Source organism: Heterodontus francisci, chromosome 10, assembly GCF_036365525.1.
Source record: "Heterodontus francisci isolate sHetFra1 chromosome 10, sHetFra1.hap1, whole genome shotgun sequence".
NCBI lineage: Eukaryota > Metazoa > Chordata > Chondrichthyes > Heterodontiformes > Heterodontidae > Heterodontus > Heterodontus francisci.
Window position 1 is genome coordinate 87,433,174 of NC_090380.1, and position 21,972 is coordinate 87,455,145.

A 21,972-nucleotide genomic window follows, 5' to 3' on the forward strand; every position below is an offset into this window, starting at 1 on the left:
AAATTGTGTTGAGGCAAATGTATTTTTATTTTTTTTAAATAACCCTTTTCCTTTTTTGGTTCTCCGCACTGATTTTCTCTTGTCCTTTTCCTCTCCTGTACCTGGCACAACTAACTATGATTCATGTCTGAGCCCTGACAGTGAGTGTTCACAGGCTATTCCTGATATCACAACCAAGCTCTAATTTGTCTCGACCCTATGTCCATGTACCTGGGTTGCTGGCAGGGAATGCTGGATACTGATCAGGAGTGGAAAACCTGCCCACTTTCCTTCTAGACAAGAACATTGAGACTAACAGTCGCATCACTGTTGCCACCCTGCCTGAGACCAGGGAATGAACATGGGACCTTCAAATCCTGTATGGCTCTACTCTTCACCAGAAAAACTTGCTGAGGATTTTCATTTTAGTCAGTCAAAATTAAAACAAAAGAAAATACACTTGATATTGAAGAGGATTGTGACGAGATTAACCAATATTAGCCACTTAGAAAAATAGAGCATTAAAAAAAAAAATCAAGATAAATTGAGATTTTTTTTGGTAATTAAGTGACACTTTGCAGGTTGGAGTTCTGAATAATGCAAGATTCAGAATAATCCACCAGTTAGTTTTTCATGCTATCTAACCTGCTACCAATTCATGCGTTCTGCCTGCCTTAATTCTACGCAAAGTAATCATCATTATAATGCCGTTGATGAGTTTTATCAGTTTAATGTAGTAAATAAATGAAAAATTAAAGCCTAAAAATAAAAATGAAGGCCCCTTGAGTTACCTTTTTGCAGGTTACAGGACTTGAGAATTCTATAATTCTGTGATTACTGTTTGAAACGTGGTTGTGTTTTCCTGCTTAATATAAATTACATATCAGTCGAGAGAGGAAGTTTAAAAATTTTTTTACACCTATATCAAATACATTGTGGACTTTGCTTAAATCTACATTTTTTTGAGTTAATTTCACAAATCCAAATTTCTAGTCTATACAAGAAATGTGATTCATTTTAGCGTGCGACCCAGCACTTGCTAAATGTTTTAAACATTAAGTTCACTGTATTTGTATTTCCAAGCCAATTAATAAATTATGAAATCTAAAATGAACATTTTGTTTTCGATGATGGCATCATTTGAAGCACTTTTCTTAAGCTGTGACCAGTGCTGAAACTTTGAGACGTTCCGAATACTCACTACAATTGGGTTATATTGAGGGATGGTGTTCTACAGTGGCAAATTAAACCACATTCTGTTTTATTTATATTGGATTCGGCAATTTTTACAGATCCTTTGAGGGCAGGGGAGGGGGAATTGCATTTACTATCTATAACAAGATTCATTGGTTTATTTTGAGTGAAAAGCCAAATTCTATTCTTTTTTCATGCAATTATGAGAATTTTCAATAATTTTTGAGGCTCATATTCTCCTATCAGTCTATTTTTGTTCTCTTTGTGAATCAATAGCCTTGGTTGTAATATGTTCAGACATTGTAAAATACATATTTGAATAGGCAATACTGCTGTTTAACATACAATGCTGTCAAAATCAGGTCAACAGTAATGAAGATTAAAATTTGTCTGTTTCAGTTGTATTGACGAGGGTTTCAGATGAGAGCAGTCTGCTCAAAGGCTCCAGAACTCTTTCTCATGACAACATTCAATCTCCTGTGACTGTGAGCGACGTACAAATAAAAGATTTGATTTACAGACAAAAACGATCCTTTTTATTTCCAAATGGTGTTAAACTATGTCCAGAGGAAACTATCCCACAGGCCATTGGCAACTACCTCAAGTATTACAAGCTGAGAGGTAAGAAAATTCCTGTTTCCTATTTAAATTTTTCCAAGACCTCTTCAGTGACCTCTCCAAGGATATATTGCTGCAATATCTCTGCCCATCTGTATGTATCTGTCACATTTTGGGAATTTTGAAATTTATTTCTTCACAAATGATTTAGGAATGATCTATGTGTAAGCCTTGTATTTTAAAACAAAATGAATTTTCACAGATTTAAAAAGAGATCGGCAGGCACTGACGGTGTATATTAAAGCCAGATGAGCTAGTTTGTGAAATATTGCAGCCCAGTCTCTTTCAGACTGATTCGATTAGGGCCAATTATCTCTCTCACCCCAGACCCCATTATGCTAGGATATTGCTAATTTCTTCTGCTAATAAGAGGTATTTTAAGAACATAAGGAATAGCAGCAGGAATAGATCATACTGTCAATTGAGCCTGCTCCACCATTCAATAAGATTGTGTTGGAACTTCTACATAACCCCACTTTCCCGCCCTGTCCCCATATCCCTTGAATATGGTGCACAAAAATCTTTTAATCTCAGTCTTGAATAAACTCAATTAACTGAGCACCCAAAGATTCACAACCCACTGAGTGAAGAAATTTCTCATCTCAGTTCACAATGGCTGATTCCTTATCGTTAGACTATGCCACCCAGTTCTAGACTCTCCAGCCAGGGGAAAAAGCCTCTAAGCATCTACCCTGTTGAGCTGTCTCAGAATTTTATACCTTTCAAGGAGATAACCTCTCATTCTTCTAAACTCCAGAGAATATAGACCAATTCTACTCAATTTCTCCTCATAGGACAAACCTCTCACCATTCTTTAAACATGCAGCCTAGAAGGGAAGAACTAGCTGGCTTTATCAACAGGTCTAATGGGGAAATCACTGGGAAGAAGTCAGAAAGCCAGCCCTCTCACTGAGTTGGGCATATTGAGAAAAGGGCACAGAGTAATGTTCCTGCTAAGCTGCATGCATGCACGGCTGCACAACAGCCTGGAATGTACTGTGCAGGCCTTGTTCCATGTTAAATACCACGCCTGTGGCTGGGCAAAACATTTTTAAAGGTATTGTGCATTGAAAAAACTGGCTGCGCACAACAAAATTTTACAGGGAACATTTGGCACAGAGGCACATGGGCAATCAGCCCACCAGCTAGGCTGAGGAGGAAGCCTGGCTCTGTATGGGAGCACTTGCTCATTTCAAGACTAAAGCCAGACAGAATCCAAAATCTAACTAGGAAAAAGTTAATAAAGCTCACTGGCAGAGATAATGTGATGTATTTTTATTTATCTTGTTGCTAAGGATACTTCTATAGTTAGTTGAATTAAGGTGAGATTTGATGACCATACAGATTAACAGAAGTAACATATCAGTAAAATGAAAGTGTTTACCAATTCCTGTCTGGCCTGGTCTCAAAGTATTTCAGTCACCTTCAGAAAAATTGGAGAGGGGATGTGTAAAAGAAATAATATTCAATTTGTTTCACAAGGGAGACTTGCTGTTATATCCCTCAGGTTACTCTGTAGTATTATATGACTATATAGTATAACTATATCAGAATTATAATTATTAGGCAGTTTAGGCACAATCCTGAATGTAAGCAACTTAGACTGCTTACGGAAGACATCAGCATTACTATACCTGAAAAAATATCTAACACAGCCGCACACTTGCTATGGGTCCATATTATTGTGCCTTTCCAGTAACTACATTTGGGGAAAAGTTAGAATTTGTAACAATATAGTTGAAGCGGAATTCTTGAGAATTTTGAATACAGAAATTATTCTAATACAATTCATAAATTATCATATGCTTACTGGTGTACAGGAGCAATTCTATTGGGACATAAATTTATTCCATAACTCGCAGTCGTCTTCTTGACACCAGTCGTTCACAGAAAATAAAACAAGAAAGCCAGTTACCACAAGAGACCATTTAAGACCCTGCTAGATGCACAAGACACATGGACACCATAACTGTACTACCATCTTACTATCAGAATTGTAAGTTTTAAATGTGTTTGAACACCTCCAGATAAAGTTTCTGGTCGTTAAATTGGACAGGAACTCAACAGATGCGACGATCGTTGATACAGGATTACCCCTCATCCATTGTTTCTGATGCAGGCAGCAGGCAAACTTTGTGCTGCCAGCTAATTTAAATGATTGTAGTGTATCCACATTTGCTGACGATACAAAAATAGGTGGGAAGGCATGTTGTGATGAGGGCACAAAGAATCTAAAAAGGAATATAGATAGGTTGAATGGGCAAAAATTTGGCAGATGGTGTTCAATGTGGGAAAGTGTGAGGTAATCCACTTTGGTAGGAAGAATAAAAAGACAGATTATTATTTAGATGGAGAAAAAACACAAAATACTGCAGTACAGAGGGATCTGGGTGTTCTTGTACATGAAACACAAAAGGTTAGCATGCAGGTGCAGCAAGTAATTAGGAAGGCAAATGGAATTTTGGCCTTTATTGCTATGGGGTTAGAGTTTAAAAATAGGGAAGTCCTGTTATAACTGTACAGGGTGTTGGTGAGGCCACACCTGGAGTTCTGCGTACAGTTTTGTTCTTGGTATTTAAAGAAGGATATACTGGCATTGGAGGCAGTTCAGAAAAGTTTAACTAGGCTGATTCCTGTGCTGAAGGGGTTGTCTTATCAAGAACGGCTAAACAGGTTAGACCTTTATTCATTGGAGTTCAGAAAAATGAAGGGTAATCTTATAGAAATATATAAGATTTTAAGGGGGCTTGACAGGGTAGATGTTGAGAAGATGTTTCCACTAGTGGGGAAATCTTGAACTAGGGGACATAGTTACAGAATAAGGGGGCACACATTTAAAACTGAGATGCGAAGGAATTTCTTCTCTCAGTGGGTGGTGAATCTCTGGAATTCTCTGCCACAGAGAGTTGTGGAGTCTAGGTCACTAACTGTATTTAAGGAGGAGGTAGAGAGATTTTTGAAATCTCGAGGTGTTGAAGGTTAGGCAGAGCAGGCCCGAAAGAGAAGTTGAGGACTGGGACAGATCAGCCATGATCTTATTGAATGGCGGGGAAGGCTTGAGGGGCTGAATGGCCTACTCCTGCTCCTATTTCTTCTGTTTCTTCTGTTTTAACACCAGGCACATTATTGAGTGGTTGCACACCTGAACGGGGGCACAAAATTGTTGCGTACATAACAGCATGAGTTCACTAGATTGCACCTCTTAAAGGAGAGAGATGCATTGTGGCTGGAGGAGGTGCTGGAGGTCATTCCAAAAGTGATTTTGACATGGGGAACACTCAAATATGGCAGAGAGGTGGCTCCAAGATTTTCCAACACTGTACCGGAGGCCCTGATGCAGGAGGCGGAGAGGAACAAAGAGGACCTGGGTGCACTGCCGCTATCTGTACAATGACCTCACACAAGTGATCAAAGTCAGTGAATGCAACGTCAGATGTCAGATCCTTACAGTTTCACTTATAGCCTGACACACTGTTCAATGCACCACATCCCCATCACTCACCTACCAACAATTTCTATCAATCAGGCCTTCTACCCAATACTAATGTGCTTCACCTCATTCTTGCACATGCTTCACTGCTGCAAGCTTCACACCCACATCTCACAGCTTGCACACGCTGTCAGCTGTTCAACCATGACAACCACATCACCCAAACACATTGCACAAAACTTACTGACACACTTTCCTGTCTCTTGCAGGAGAAGGTTGTGCATAATTGGAGGCAGCAGCACCTAACCAGCAGGGACAGGCAAGGCTGCATGTCCTCACCCCCATTGGAGGAGATAATAGTCACCATCATTGGAGCAGCCATGGCTGATACAATAGTTCACATACCAAAGGAACAAGTAATAATATAAGATTCACAGGATTACAAGTAATATCCAAAGACTACATGGGTTTTATCATAAATTAACTAGAACACATATATATACAAACAGTTACTGCACCAGCACATCTAAACACATCTCACTCTGTTGGGCTACAACCACACCTCCCTGGTCATGTGTGACATGACATCACTTCCTCCAGTGATCTTCACTTACAGCTTCTTAAGGTGGTCCTCTTAAAATCATCCCACAACAGCTGAGGCCATGGCAAATGGTGAGGCTGAAACCATCGAAGATGACAGTATGCTCATCCCTAATCCTTTCTCTCACATCCCACTTCAACCTCAACCTACAATTTCTTCTAATTTACAAGCTGCAATGGTGTAAGCAAGCACCTCTTGCTTTCCCTCCTCGCCCCTCACCGCAACCTTAGCTTTGTGCCTTTCTCCTTTCATATACCTTAGAATTGCAAGCTGGCTAGGCAGTGGTGGAAGGGCAAGAATTGGAACAGCAGGAAGACAGTGATGAAGAAGAAACACTCGATCTTGCGCTCACAGCCACCGACTCAGATACTACCTCTGTGTATACTTTAGAGGACAGCTTAAAGGCGAAATCTGCATGGTTGATGAGACACTGGGACACTGGGCATGGGTGGTCTGCAGTCAGGGCAGTCGAAAAAGGTACCACAGGTGCCAGCTCACTAGAGAGGAGGACGCACATGAGTTTCACTGCAGAGGACTCAGATGAGCAGGCTAGAAGAAGGCTGATAGGTATGCACAATGAAATGCTTGGTGCATTGGCAGGCCTGCAAGAAAGCATGCAGTCAATGTCAAGGAACATGGAGGATTCCAGCTCCAGCTTGGAACAGGGCTTTCTGTAGAACTTGGGGCCCATCCTTGCCAGCATGGAAGTTGTGCACATGTGCAGTCAACCATAATGCAGCATCTGGTCGATGTGTGTTTCCATTGTAGCACAAGCAGAAGCCACCCAACACCTGGGTGCTGCACTGGAAGCTCAGACTGAAGTCATGCAAGCTCAGACAGCTAGCATCATGGCTGCAGATAACAGTGTTGAAAGGGGCTTGCAGGGTGTCACAATTTGTTCTCCAACAGATTGCAGTGGTTTCATGGGATGACAGCATTTGTGCTTCCACCCCTGCCACCAGCTCCCTTGCTGTTTCCTGTTAGCCAGCCAATCCAGACTGCTGCTGCCCATGCAGAGGTAGTGCAGTCTGAAGCCAGTCTTTCCAGGCTCAGAGCTGCTCGAGGGCATCCTGCAAGGCCATCTGAAGTCTCCTTGAGTGAAAGTCAATAGCTTTACACCGGCTATTCCTCTTTCACTGGGTAGCACAGTTTAAGAGTACTTGGACAGGTAAAAGCACCCACAAAATAGGCATTACAAATGCTCAAAGGCCAATTAGTTGGTGTCTGTTTGTAATATGGCATGGTTTGATTTAGGTTTCAAATGTTTATTTTATGATGGCTTTATTTTTGCATTGTGTGCAAGCTGTAAGGGCCCGTAACAGAGAAGGTATGGTATGGGGACTGTTGGCAAATGCAGAATTGAGGTTGCCTTTTTTGTATTCATTCTTGGGATGTAAGCATTGCTGGCAGGTCAACATTCATTGCCCATCCCTAATTGCCCTTGAGAAGGTGGTGATGAGTTGCCTTCTTGAACCGCTGCAGTCCATGTGGTATAGGTACATCCACAGTAGCGGTTTGATACAACTGAGTGGCTTGCTAGGCCATTTCAAAGGAGTCAACCACATTGCTGTGGATCTGGAGTCACATGAAGGCCAGACCAGGTAAGGATGAGATTTCTTCTCCTGAAGAATATTAGTGAACCCAATGGGTTTTTAAAACCATCCAGTAGTTTCAAGATCATTATGAGTGAGACTAGCTTTTTAATTCCAGATTTATTAATTAATTGAAGTTAAAATGCCCCAGCTGCCGTGGTAGGACTTGAACCCGTGTCTCCAGAGCATTAGTCTGGGTTTCTGGATTACTAGGCCAGTAACATGATCACTATGTTACTATCCCCTGATTGCAGTGGATGAGCTGCTCATGCACAGCCCGGTCAGAAAAGGGCCATGTTCTTCTCCATCTCCTCTTCCTCCTGCTCCTCCTCAGCTGGTTGCCATATACCTGGTGATGAGGGCTGTGCCCTCAAAATGGCGATATTGTGCTGCATGAAGCAGACCACTACAATCTTGACATGTGCTCTGGTGAATACGGCAGGCTCCTTCAGAGCGGTCCAGGCAGTGGATTTGTTGTTTAAGCACCCCGAAGGTCTGTTACATCACATTTTTTTGTGCCAGCATAACTCTCATTGTACGCATGCTGCCCATGTGTGTGTGGGTTGTGCACTGAAGTTGTGAGCCAGGTTGTTAAAGGATAACTCTTGTTACCTAGTAAACTCCCTCTGGTTTGTTGTGGTGACTCAAACGCAGATGGCACAGTGGACTACCACAGAATGAAGGCATCATGACTGCTGCCAGGATACGATGGACCAAATGGCCTCCTTCTGTGTTAAATTTCTGTGTTTCTATGATATCGGGTATTGACCTGCATGGATAACTGCAAATGGTTACATACCAGCTGGACGTAAAGGGAGTGGAATGCCTTTTGGTTGTGGTGCATCCCAGAGTTGAGATGTGTCGTCTGTAAAGTAACATGCCTATATTCAATGGCACCCTGCGCTGTGGGGGAAGCCTGCAATCTTTGCGAAGCCTTTTGTTCATTCTGCCTCCTTCTCCCTTGTGAGGGAATGAAATGTATTCAGCTCTCTTTGCATAGAGAGCCTCAGTGACCTCCTTAATGCAACAGTGGATGGAAAATTGAAAGATGTTGCAAATATCATATGCTCCAGCTTGAAAGGAGCCAGATGCATGAAAGCTCATGGCCACGATCACCTTCACAGCCACTGGCAAAGTAGTACTTATTTTACTCTGAGGTTGCAGTTGTGGCTGCAGCAGGTGGCAGATTTAATTGAGGACATCCCTCGTGAAGTGGAGACATCTGACCATACTGTTGTTCACTGAGCTTCAGGTAAGAGAATTGCTCCCTGGACACCCTGGCCTCCTGCTGACCAGCCCTTCTCCCCCTCCCCCTCCTTCTCCTCCCTCTCCTCCACCCTCTTCCAGCAGTTTGTCCTGTTCTGTGTTGTCTCTTCTCATTCTCATTCATGCTGAAGTCTAAGGGGAATGCATACTACTGCACCCATGTCTGGGAGAAAGTGGTTTCTGCAGAATCCTTGAAGTTAGGACAAGTTCCTTCAGTGCGTACCATACCACTCCCTGTAGACTTGAGCAACTTTTCCGAACTCTAGAAACCACCAAACACTTCTACAATCACAGCTGGAAACAGTAGAAACCACTCAGCAGCTAATCTGAAAGGAGTTGATGATCTTTTTAAATAGTGGTGGTAGGGGATACTCTCTGCTGCTGAATTCATGTTAAGTTGTGCAAGGTTGAGAGGGGGCGGTAGCTGGAGCTAGAGCTGCAAAATGGCAGTACCGACGCAAAATCAGTGTTACAAGTTGATCGGTTTCACATTCTGCCTATTTGACATAATTCTGGCAGATACTCCCTGCACATGCAGCAAAGCTCTCCTTAATATGGCGCCCAGAACAGCTTGCACCAGAAATGTGCAAATACACCGTGGACACCATTTTGGAGGCAAAATGGAAAATGTTGTGCCTAGAAACTGGGGACTAAGGAGCCAAATTCCAAGGCCTCCATCTGTTGTGTGTGTAACTACCTTCCTAACTGAAGTTCTGTTTTTAAACCAGTTTAACTGTAGCCAGAGCTTTATGTGTTTGCATTAAAAACATTCTTGTTTTAAATAGTTGTTGATTTTTCCATTACAGTTCAGTGAATGGAATAGACTAAATCCCTGGCTTGGTAATCTTTGTTCCCCTGGACATATGTGAACCACCTCGTTTATTAATGCCAATTCAATAATGACAAATTACTGCTATTACCTCTAAAATAACTGGGATTTCATAGTTCTTTCAGTCTTCCATGCAGATATTTGTAGAGCATTCAGTTGCTATATTCGCCAAAGTACTTATTCAAGACTGCACTTATGTAACTGCCTAGACAGCCACAAGTAAGTTTCCTCTAAAAGGAAGCTCGGAACCTTGTTGTCAGATTTGTGGTACAGGTTTATGATTTTAACATGAAATCTGTCCTGTTTTTGAATGTTGGCACAGAGTGTTGAGATGTGACATGCCAGCAAACCTATTATATGCAATAAAAACAGAAAATGCTGGAAATATTCAACAGGTCTGGCAGCATCTGTGGAGAGAGAAACATAGTTAACGTCTCAGGTCTGTAACCCTTCATTGGTTCTGATGAAAGATCACAGACCTGAAATGTTAACTCTGTTTCTCTCTCCACAATTGCTGCCAGACCTGCTGAGTATTTCCAGCATTTTCTGTTTTTTATTTCAGATTTCCAGCATCTGAAGTATTTGCTTTCTTATTATATGCAATCCTTATTATTAGCTGCACTCCAAAACAGCACAGAATTTCATTTGCAATCTCAATATACTTTCAGCATTTTCTTTTTGCTTCTGTGTTTCTTGCTGGCTTTATCTTGGTCAACAGCTGCCATGTGCAATCATATCTTGGCCATTTATATACTTAACTGACTGGATACATAAGAACATAAAGAGGAGCTGGAGTAGGCCATTGGCTTTTCGAGCCTGCTGGGCCATTCAACAAGATCGTGGCTGATCGCCTACCTCAACTCTACCTTCCTGCACTCTCCCCATATTCCTGAATTCCCTCAATACCCAGAAATCTGTCGACCTCTGCCTTGAATATACTCAATGACTGAGCGTCCATAGTCCTCTGGGATGGAGAATTCCAAAGATTCACAACCCTTTTGAATGAAGAAATTTCTCATCTCAGTCCTAAATGTCCGATCCCTTATTCTGAGACTGTGACCTAGATTCTAGATTCCCCAGCCAGGGGTAACATTTTCTCAGCATCTACCTTATCAAGCCCCTGAAAACTTTTATGATTCAACTGTATCACCTCTCATTCTTCTTAATGCCAGGGAATATAGGGCTAGTCTACTCAATATAACAGATTTCTAGTAGATCTGGTGACTGTGAGTTGAAAGGAGCTGTAACAACTCCTTAACCCAAGATATATCTTGAATGTATGGCTCACAGGTGGAAGATCTCTGGTCTACTATAACCTGTCACTCAGCACCCTGAAGGCAGCGTCAGCCTCGTGGTGGACATGTATCTTTGTTAAAGAACCTGAATGAAGATTGAGCAGTTAGTGACAACTAAATCTAGAATATGGGTCTGCAACATCAAAGTGACTTGGCATCTTGTAAGCTGTCCTGCACAGGTCCTTTAATGATGCCTAACATGAGTGGATTTCAAGAAGTCAAACATTTTCTAGTTGAAACCATATTCTATATTCTACACCACCGACTGGTTAAACTACTGCTCATTAGTGCATGGTGTGTGTCTATGCTATGGCCAGAAGGATGGTATATGTGCATTGATGCATTTTATAGCCCACAATGCTACTTTTGTGAAGGAGGTACTGGTATCTACTCTTCACCTACCAAGGGTTCAAATTTGCATTTGTCAGCTATCTAATGGGAATCTAGTAATTATCATCTTTTTGGGCACTGGGTGGGGTCTCTTTGTGATCGAGTTGGCCTCAGGGCACCTCAGCTACTAATGGAAGATTTGAATAAAGGAAACCCTCCATAGCAGAAGTGATAATTTGAACCATGTGTTGGGAGATCCAAGCAGTGGAGAGCTTTCCTGTGCTGGTTTAGCTGGTTAAATGCATGCAATACCAAGTGTGCACTTGGGGGTTTTCTAGCCCTATTTGTTGCCAACTTGTACCTAAGTATTTTGGGTTTAGTGAGAGTATATGTACTCGCTCGTGAGTAAATAATCCATGGATTTCTCAATGGTTTAGTTTGCAGACAGCATGGTGAGAGGTTTCTGCAAGTGTCATATAACTAGCCAATCTTAAAAAAAAATGCACACTCCAATCACTAATGCATTTTATCATTGAAATTGAATTTGCTTTTCATATAGTTACTCAGGATATGGACAATTTTTAAAGATAATTTATGGAAAGGTTTGTGTGGGTCACCAGATATCTTACTAGATGCCTGTGTTTCTTAGTGTGCCAGGAGGCAGTATGGGAAGCATTCAAAACCTTCTGGGATAGACTACCTGCGCGACACGAACATCAAACCTGGATGAATGTGTGTGATCAAGGAATCATCAATATTTTTGACATTGGTGTAAATTTCAGCCAATCAGAGGAACACCAAACCCTAATCAAGGAGGTAATTTTCATATTATGGTTGAAGTGTAACATTATAATGCCTCCCTTTTAAGTCATATTTAATTGTTTTATTGTCCTGTTTTATAACTCTGTTTTCTCTCATTTACAATTCTTCCTCCAAAATTTTCTGCTTTAATTTTTCCTTTGATTTTTCTCTATTTTATAAAGACAGTGACTCATGCTAAGATGTAGTTCCACTGGCAGCAGTCACACACCAGTTCTATGTCCAACTGGTTAGTGTGAACCTAGCTAGTGATTGTGGGGTTCCTATTAGTTGGCTGTGTTCTCATTTGACATTTACACATACATGCTTCCAGCAGGGGACACTGGAAGACAATCAATAGTAGGTAGCTTGGCTGGCTTTTCTCTTCCTTAGCTAAAAGACGCTGATGTAAATTGTAATATCCTCACCACTACCCCATTTCAGATCAAGTAACTCAACACAGACAGGAATCCAATCTGATTTGTTCCTGGTCTTTAGAGTTCAGTATTGTGCTCATCTACTGAACCTTTTAATCTATTAACTGTATTTTAAATGTGACAGAATATGTTTATACACAACATCCTGTCTTAATCTGTCTTTTAAAAAAAAGTTATACACTTCTCAAGAGAGTCTGAATTTTATAGGAATGTTTGACTCATATGCTGAAAGAGGCCAGCTGGCATGATGTCCCCTACAGTCCATTGTCTTCCAGATGTCAGATGGCTGCCTTCTTATAGGTATAGAGAGTACAAGCAAAAAACTACATGTAAAATGGCACTAGTAGAATATTAGATGGATAAGTTACAAGGGATTTATCATTGATCCCTACATACCTGGAAGGGACTTTGAGCATGATATGTATTTGTCTGACTCTCTTCCTCACTCTGCACCTGCTCTGATTATGACCCACACTGCCAAAACCAAAGTTTTTCTTTAATATAATGCAGGAACTAGCCAGATCAGAATAGTTTTGGAGTTTGTTCTCTTTAGACCAATAATGAGGACTCTAGGAAAGTGCTAAGAATTTCAAAATGTATAGTATAAGCAGCTTCCACTGTAAAAGGGTTACTCTCCCATTAAACTCCATCAAAAAGAGTTATTTTACTGCCAATGTTCTTAAATAGGCTTTGCACAACAGATGTTTTTATAATTCGTCCAAAAAGATGTTACACCATCCTTGTGGTATGCTTTATGGAGTTTTAGATGTCAAGAGCGTTCCATTTCTAAAGGGGCATACAGTGAGTTTGGCAACATAGTGAACTATTTGCCTTGTATGGAGTCATTCAGCTGCTTATTCATAGTAACCTTATGACTCATAAAAGTAGAAGTTTTTTGGCCCTAAATAACCCTGAATTTAATGCTTCTTCCATGCTAATAACCTTTTTAAAAAGAGCCAGCCATTTCCAGAGAGAAGCATTCAGCATTTCACACAATTATGGGGACAGTTAAAGTGTTCTCTGTTCTTGTAATAATATGATTAAAATTGCTTCATTGAAAACAAAATTATCCCTGGAGTATATCTGCATCCATTTTGGCACTTATACCTACAAAGTCAACTCAACACTGCATTATTGGTAATTGAACATTGTCTTCTATAGTGAAGATTGATGCAAAGTAGTCATTTAAAACCTCCGTGATATCCTGTGCATCCACCCGAATCTGCCTGAGGTATTCTTCAAAGGCCCTTTGCAGTCCTCAATGGCCCTCTGATTTCTAAAGTAGCTTTTAAAAAAAGATTTTGCTATTGGGCGGCACAGTGGCGCAGTGATTAGCACCGCAGCCTCACAGCTCCAGTGACCCAGGTTCGATTCTGGGTACTGCCTGTGCGGAGTTTGCAAGTTCTCCCTGTGACCGCATGGGTTTCCGCCGGGTGCTCCGGTTTCCTCCCACAGCCAAAGATTTGCAGGGTGATAGGTAAATTGGCCATTGTAAATTGCCCCTAGTGTAGGTAGGTGGTAGGGGAATTGAGGGGATGTGGTAGGAATATGGGATTAATGTAGGATTAGTATAAATGGGTGGTTGATGGTCAGCACAGACTCGGCGGGCTGAAGGGCCTGTTTCAGTGCTGTATCTCTAAATAAATGAATAAAAAAATATTGTCACCTCAGTTATCCACTATCTTCTCCAACATCATTCGGCTGCTTTGATAGCAGCTTGTGTTACTGCAGCTGAGCTGAATACCTATCCTACTTCACTTGAGAACTACTTTCTTTAAGCCTGTATTTTTGCTGACATGTCCTCATGACATCACTTTTACCATGTGCCCTTATTTTAATATTGGATGTAACAGAGCTTTTGCATTCGGATAGTTTTAAAGGTATTCCATTTTTGTTCTGTGTTGGTGATTTTCTCGCCTAGTAGAGTTCCTCTATTGACCCAGTTTAAGTCCTCTGCCATCATTGCTTATCCTCTTTCGAAATTTGGAACTAGCATTACGTTCACAGCAAACCAGGTTTGGCTGATCGAGTTGAATCTAATAGTATTATGATCACTGTTGTTCAAATGTTCCTGCACATGGAGGTCTGATACTAAATTAGGGTCACCACTAAAAACTAATCAAGTACCCAATTACCCCTATTTTCTTTACTAGAGGAATTGCATGGAGGAGTTGTATAGAATGAAAAATTACAATATATTCAAGCTAAACGTCTGATTTCAAAACGAGTTTGGCTATCTAAGAGTTGTTCACTGTTTGGATATTTTATATCAGAACATGAATTACCAGTTAGTTAATCTCAGCCAGGACAATGGTAATTCTATAATTGGCCTCTGCATGCCCAATCACTGTTCAGTGACTTCTGCTGGAAAGTGTAAATTTTTTTAATTCATTCTTGGGATGTGAGCATAGCTGGAAAGGTCAGCATTTATTGCCCATCCCTAATTGGTGGCAAGCCGCCGCCTTGAACCGCTGCAGTCCGTGTGATGTATGTACACCCACAGTGCTTTTTGCTGTAGTAGTTTGATGCAACTGAGTGGCTTGCTACACCATTTCAGAGGGAATTTAATAGTCAGTCACATTGCTGTGGGTCTGGAGTCACGTGTAAAGACCAGGAAAGGTCTTCCTCCCCGAAGGACATTAGTGAACCAGATAGGTTTTTAGAACAATCTGGTAGTTTCATGACCATTATTAATTAAACTAGCATTTTATTCCAGATATATTAATTAATTGAATTTAAATTCCCCCAGTTGCCATGTGGAATTTGAACTCGTGTCTCCCTAATATTAGTCTGGGCCTCTGGATTACTAGCCCAGTAACATTACCACTATGCTACCATCCCCCTCTGTCCACATATGTGAACATCAGTTGAGGACAGGATCAGGGTGTTGTCTCCCGTGGTTAAATAGCCTACTGCCAGTCACTGACCAGGTTTGTGTGCAGAATGACCACTTTGGTGAGGTAGTGAAACTACAACTTAGCATGTATTAGGAAGGGAGAGGAGGAAAACTCAGGTTAAATGTAATGTATATGAGTTGGTGAATTACTGTGTGTAAGAGTGTGTTTAGCCTAGTTAAGTAAAAGTGTATGAATGGAATTATATAGTGTAGAACCATCAGCCAAGAGCTGAGCTTCAAACCCCACAGTCTATCTTCACTATGACTGCTTACTTCCACCTTTGCAACATTATCCACCCTATCTCATGCACAGCTAATTTCTATTCCACCTATCTATCTTTCTAAGGAACATTAAATGAAGTGTGATGTAGACTGTAGTTTAATTCATTTGAATTTTCCAATTGCAGACTTTAATTTAAATTAAAATTCCATTTGTGAAGCACAATACCATTTATTGAATGGTTCAATCATTTATGGTTTGTATTATTTTTGCACTCATTCCAATGAGAACTTTCTTTCCTTCCCAGAAAGTATCTCTGCAGACAGAAATTGTGAGCAGGTAAGTAGATTTCTATAAAACACATTTTCCATGGTTAGTAATGTATTAAATTATAATATTTAAATTAAAAATTAATTATCACAGAAAAATTAACAAAATTTATATTTTTGCAAGTTCACGTAATGAAGGCTTGTGCACGTAAGTTCATATTTCACACTAGAGCTTAGAAAATGCAGAAGTGCGTTTGTAGAAATTAGACATTTTTATTAAATAGTATGATTTGAAAATTAAATCTTGTAATTCACTATGGTGTTGAAATTGCACTGTGCAATATCTGGTAATTAATGTGCTTGTATGAAATTCTTCACCTCAATATTTTAATACAGGCATTAAGTCATGCAAAATAAAATGGGCTATTGCCTTTTCCAAAATATATTGCACAGCATGATTTACCTCCTTGTGTTTGTGCAAACTCTTAAACAAGTTACAATTCCCTTTCTAGTCTAGAATCAACCACAACCATGAATGCAACTTCAACTGAAAACAACTCCACACGGAAAGGTCTGTACACTTATTATTCAATTTTTATTTGCTTAAGCGGTGAGATCTATAACAGTCAAAATAAATTTCAATGGGGCGGAAATTCGTGGGAAGAAGCGTATCCCAGCATATCTGCCAAGATTCACCCGCTGACCTCACAAAAGGTTCTGGAGACGGAAAGGTTTATTGATTTATATGAGAATGATAGATACTTCTGCTACATCTAGGGTACCTGCCATGGTGGAGACAAGTTGAAGACTCCCCTACTGGAGGTTGCCATTTCCAGACATGATGGCTGGGCCTCCTCCCCCAGAAAATTGTTTACAGTGACCCCTTTGTAAGGGAGCCACATTTACCATCTATATTAATGACAGACGAAGAGACCGAAAGTAATGTATTCAGGTTTGCTGATGATACAAAGCTAGTTGGGATGTAATCTGTAAGGAGGTCATGTAGAGGCTGCAAAGAGATATAGACAGGTTTAAATGAGTAGGCAACTAGGTGGCCGGTGGAGTATAATGTGGGGAAGCATGAAGTTAATCAGTTTGTTAGTAACAATAGAAAAGCAGAATATTTTTTAAAAGGCATGCAACTTCTAAATGTTGATGTTCAGAGAGACTTGGGTGTACTCATACAGGTACAGCAAGCAAATCGGAAGGCAAATGGCATGACCTTTATCGCAAGGGGATTGGAATAGAAGAATAAGGAAATCTTGCTACAGTTGTATACTGCTTTGGTGAGACGACACCTGCAGTACCGCGTGCAATTTTAGTCTCCATATTTAAGGAAATATATACTTGCTTTGCAGGCAATACAGTGTAGGGTCACTAAATTGGTTCCTGGGATGAGAGGATTGTCTGCTAAGTAAATTGTGCCTATATCCTCTGCAGTTTAGAAGAACGCAAGGTGATCTCATTGAAACATACTAGGTTCTGAAGGAGCTTGACAGAGTAGACACTGAGAGGTTGTTTCCCTTGACTGGTAAATCTAGAACACAGGGGCACAGTTTCAGGAAAAGGTGATGATCATTTAGGACTGAGATGAGGAGAAATTTCTTCATTCAGGATGTTTTGTGAATCTTTGGAATTGTCTACCCAGAGGGTTGTGGATGCTCCATCATTGAGTATATTTATGATTGAGATAGACAGATTTTTGGTGTCTCAGGGAATCGAGGGATATGGGGAGCAGGTGGGAAAGTGGAGTTGAGGCAGATCATCAGTCATGATCATATTGAATGATGGAGCAGGCTCGAGGAGCTGTATGGTCTATTCCTGCTCCTATTTCTTATGTTCTTAAAATTGTTTTTTCCCTGGCTTCAAGGCTACAACCTGGACCGTTAGGTGGACTCCACTTCTGTCAGCTTCCAAAATGATATCCTGGTCCCCTCAGGCGTCTCTTCGAGCTGAAAATGCAGGAACAACCAACATTGAGTCCCCACCCTGATTTTGAAAATATAGAAGATAATTGGAGAGGGTACAGAAGAGATTTACTAAAATGGTACCAGGGATGAGGAACTTCAATTTTTTGGAGAAGCTGGGTTAGTTCTCCTTAGAGCAGAGAAGGTTAAGAGGAGATTTGATAGAGATGTTTAAAGACATGAGTGTTTAGATAGAGAAAATAAAGAAAACTGTTTCCAATGGCAGAAGGGTCTGTAACCAAAGGACACTGATTTAAGGTGATTGGCAAAAGAACCAGAGGAGATATGCGAACAGTTTGTTTATTCAACATGTTGTGGTGATCTGGAATGCATTATCTGAAAAAGAGATTGAAACAGGTTCAGTGATAACTTTCAACAAGGAATTGGACAATTACTTGAAGAGGAAAAATTTACAGAACAGGGAGAAAGAACAGGGGAGTGGGACTAATTGGATAGGACAGGCATGATTGGCCAAATGGCCACCTCCTATTCTGTATCATTCTGTGATTCCATGATCTATTGTAGGAGAGTTGAAAGACCTCCATATTGCATCACAGCTCATCTCAGAGAAAAATTGGTGTTGTATGTCTTCACCTTTGTATTACTTTTCTCAATCAATTATAGAGCTGCCTGATAGCAGCCATGCAGATTTTTTTTTATTCGTTCTTATGATGAGTGTTGCTGGCAAGGCCAGCATTTATTGCCCAGCCTTAATTGGCCTTGAGAAGGTGGTGACCGGGGAACTAACTACTAAAGGAAACTAAGACAGGGAGCCAGGGAAAGTCTAAATAAAGACCTTGAAGTCCGCAAGTATTTAATAACATACCTTGTATTTCATTGCCAGATGCCGATGGAGTTTCTGTTGATAGCACGAACATCACAGTTGAAGAAAATAAGAACACTGTAAGTCCCATTTACGTAGATCTTTTACATTTTATATTATAAATCAATATGTTGCTTTTAATTAATATCAGAATTCAGCTTAAGGAGATATGATCGAATCATTGATGGATGAGAGTTGGGGTGACTAACTTCAATTTTGGTAGTGTATTCTTTTCTCTTTCTACTAAAGACAGATCTTCTTGGATTATGGTTTGTAGTTTTAAAATACTGCGGAAATTTTTTTTAAAATTATATGATTGGTGTCAATACAGTTCTTCAGATTGTTGTTATAACTTTACACTATTGTTAACATATATTTCTCAATGAATGATATCATTAGAGACCTAGAGAAGGTGTGATTCAAGAGGAATGAATTACTGGGCTGGATTTTGTTGAACTCCTAACGTCGGGTTTCGTGGTGGGAGTAGGGAGGTGGGGTGGGAGGGGTGCCGAAGATCGCAGCGGCCTGTCACGGAGCCCAATGCCGGGAATGCCTGGCCCGATCTTCCCGACGGTGGGGAAGCTCCATGGTGACTTCTCCGCTGTTCTCCAGTGGGTCCTGCATTTCAATATTCAAATCACTGATTTAAATACATTTAAATGGAAGTCGGTGCGATCTTACCAGCAGCTCCAGATCCTCCGACCTACCTGCGGCACTCCTGCACCTTCACTTTCCTATCCAGGAAAAGCTGGTGCCTCCAATGTGGGGAAGGGGGGATCTTTGCATTTGTAGTGAAGTGGGGATGGGGGAAGGGGTCAACTCTGCATTGTCAGTGTAGTGGGTGGAGGGGGGAAGGGTTGAACTCTGCACTTAGTGCAGTTGGGATGGAAAAGGGGTAACCTGGGCTTTTCTGGTGTAGTGGGGGGACGGGGTCAACTTTGATCTGTCAATACAGGCCTGACAGCCCTTTAAAAATGGCACTTGCGCAGAAACAGGTGACGCCGTTGACAGCGTCGCTGAGGCCACCCTCGCCGCGTGATTAGGGGAGGGCGGCCGCCCTGCATATTATAATGAGCTGCCGTGTGCTAGATCGTGACGGAATGGCGGTGTGTGGCCCGTGCTTGCAGGCCGCCATTTTGCAGCAGCGGGAAAATAAAACCCAGCCCACTGAGTGTACATTTTCCCTCTTCCTTACCATAAAGCTTTCACCTGGTGGTCTGCTAAGGGCTGAAAATTGTCTAGACTCCCCCAAACAAGCTACTAGAAACTATTATTAAAGATTTTCTAGCAGGGCACTTAGAAAAATTCAAGGTAATCAGGCAGAGTCAACATGGTTTTGTGAAAGGGAAATAATGTTTAACCAATTTATTGGAGCTTTTTGAAGAAGTAAAATGTGCTGTGGATAAAGGGGAACAGGTGGAAGTACTGTAATTAGATTTCCAGAAGGCATTTGATAAGGTGTCACATCAAAGGTTATTGCAGAAAATAAAAGCTCATGGTGTAGGGGGTAACTATTGGCATGGATAGAAGATTGGCTAGCAAACAGGAAACAGAGAGTAGACATAAATGGGTCATTTTCTGGTTGGCATGTTGTAAAAAGTGGTGTGCCACAGGGATCAGTGCTGGGCCTCAACTTTTTACAATTTATATAAATGAGTTGGATGAAGGGACCAAAGATATGATTGCAAAATTTGCTGATGACACAAAGATAGGTAGGAAGTAAGTTGTGAAGAGGACATAGGGAGGCTACAAAAGGATATAGATAGGTTAAGTGAGTGGGCAAAGATCTGGCAAATGGAGTATAATGTGGGAAAGTGTGAAATTGTCCATTTTGGCAGGAAGAATAAAAAAGAAGCATATTATCTAAATGGTGAGAGATTGCAGAGCTCTGAGATGCAGAGGGATCTGGGTGTCCTAGTGCATGAATTGCAAAAGGTTAGTATGCAGGTACAGCAAGTGATTAGGAAAGCTAAATGTTATTTATTGCGAGGGGAATTGAATACGAAAGTAGGGACGTTATGTTTCAGCTATACAGGGCATTGGTGAGACCACATCTGGAGTACTGTGTACAGTATTAGTCTCCTTATTTAAGGAAGGATGTAAATACATTGGAAGCAGTTCAGAGAAGGTTTACTAGACTAATACCTGGAATGAGCGGGTTTTCTTATGAGGAAAGGTTGGACAGGCTAGGCTTGTATCCGCTGAAGTTTGGCAGAGTAAGAGGTGACTTGATTGAAACATATAAGATCCTGAGGGGTCTTGACAGGGTGGATGTGGAAAGGATGTTTCGCCTTGTGGGAGAATCTAGAACTAGGGGTCACTGTTTAAAAATAAGGTGTTGCCTATTTACAACAGAGATGAGGATAAATTATTTCTCTGAGGGTCATGTGTCTTTGGAATTCTCTTCCTCAAAAGACGGTGGAAGCAGAGTCTTTGAATATTTTTAAGGCAGAGGTGGATAGATTCTTGATGAGCAAGGGGGTGAAAGGTTATTTGGGGCAGGCAAGAATGGGGAGTTGAGGTTACAATCAGATCAGCCATGATCGTATTGAATGGCGAGCAGGCCGAATGGCCTACTGCTGCTCCTAATTCATATGTTCATATGTAACAACAGACACAAGTTGGTTGAATAACCTGTTTCTATGCTGTATATTCTATGTAAATATGTTCCGGGATTTTGAATAGGTTGAAGCCATTGACTTACTGCTCGGTTAAGAGTCAAATGTTTGAGTATCTGAATCTTCAGGGCACCCACCAAAGAACAATTCTTGAAATATTTTGTAGTAAACTAGAATGAATAATACAATTACAGTTTCTAGCTTTATAAAGAAGTCCTTATTAACTCCATTGACTCACCTTTTGTGAAGTAAGTGTCCAACAAACCACAGGAAAAATATTTATTATCATACATTATGAATGGAGAGAGGGTAAATTAGAGCCTTGTGGACTGCAACTCTGAACTTCTCTTCCTTTAAGTTTGAAGAGTAATATTTACATGTTTTTAAAGATATAATCAGACAAATTTATTGAGCAGAAAATGTATACCTGAAAAGTAGGAATACACACTGGAGGTGAAATTGAACATGGGTATGGATGCAAACGGGCAGAACTGCATTTGTTGCCCATTATCCTGTACTCCTGATATTTACTCCATTGAAGTCAATGGAACTGAATATTGGGCAGGGTGGATGACCAATGCAATTCCACCTGTTTTGGATCCCTGCCTAAGTCTAATTTCAAGGGCAATTACGGAGATATGAAGAAAGAGTTGTCTAAAGTGGGCTGGGAAGATGAACTAAGGGGAAGGTTAGTGGATGAGCAGTGGCAGACATTTAAGCAGATATTTCATAACGCTCAGCAAAAATTTATCCCGGTCAAAAAAAAGGACTCAATGAGAAGGATGAACCACCCGTGGTTTACAAAGGCGG

At 40.9% G+C, this 21,972-nt stretch overlaps 1 protein-coding gene across 1 annotated transcript in view; it reads left to right on the plus strand.

Moving 5' to 3' along the window:
* impg2a (interphotoreceptor matrix proteoglycan 2a) overlaps positions 1-21,972 on the plus strand; it is a 98,527-nt gene that overhangs the window by 659 nt on the left and 75,896 nt on the right. The window contains 6 exon segments of the mRNA XM_068039986.1: positions 1,573-1,794; positions 11,784-11,950; positions 15,793-15,824; positions 15,939-15,962; positions 16,267-16,325; positions 18,566-18,624. Of these exon segments, the coding sequence (XP_067896087.1) occupies positions 1,573-1,794; positions 11,784-11,950; positions 15,793-15,824; positions 15,939-15,962; positions 16,267-16,325; positions 18,566-18,624 (563 nt within the window).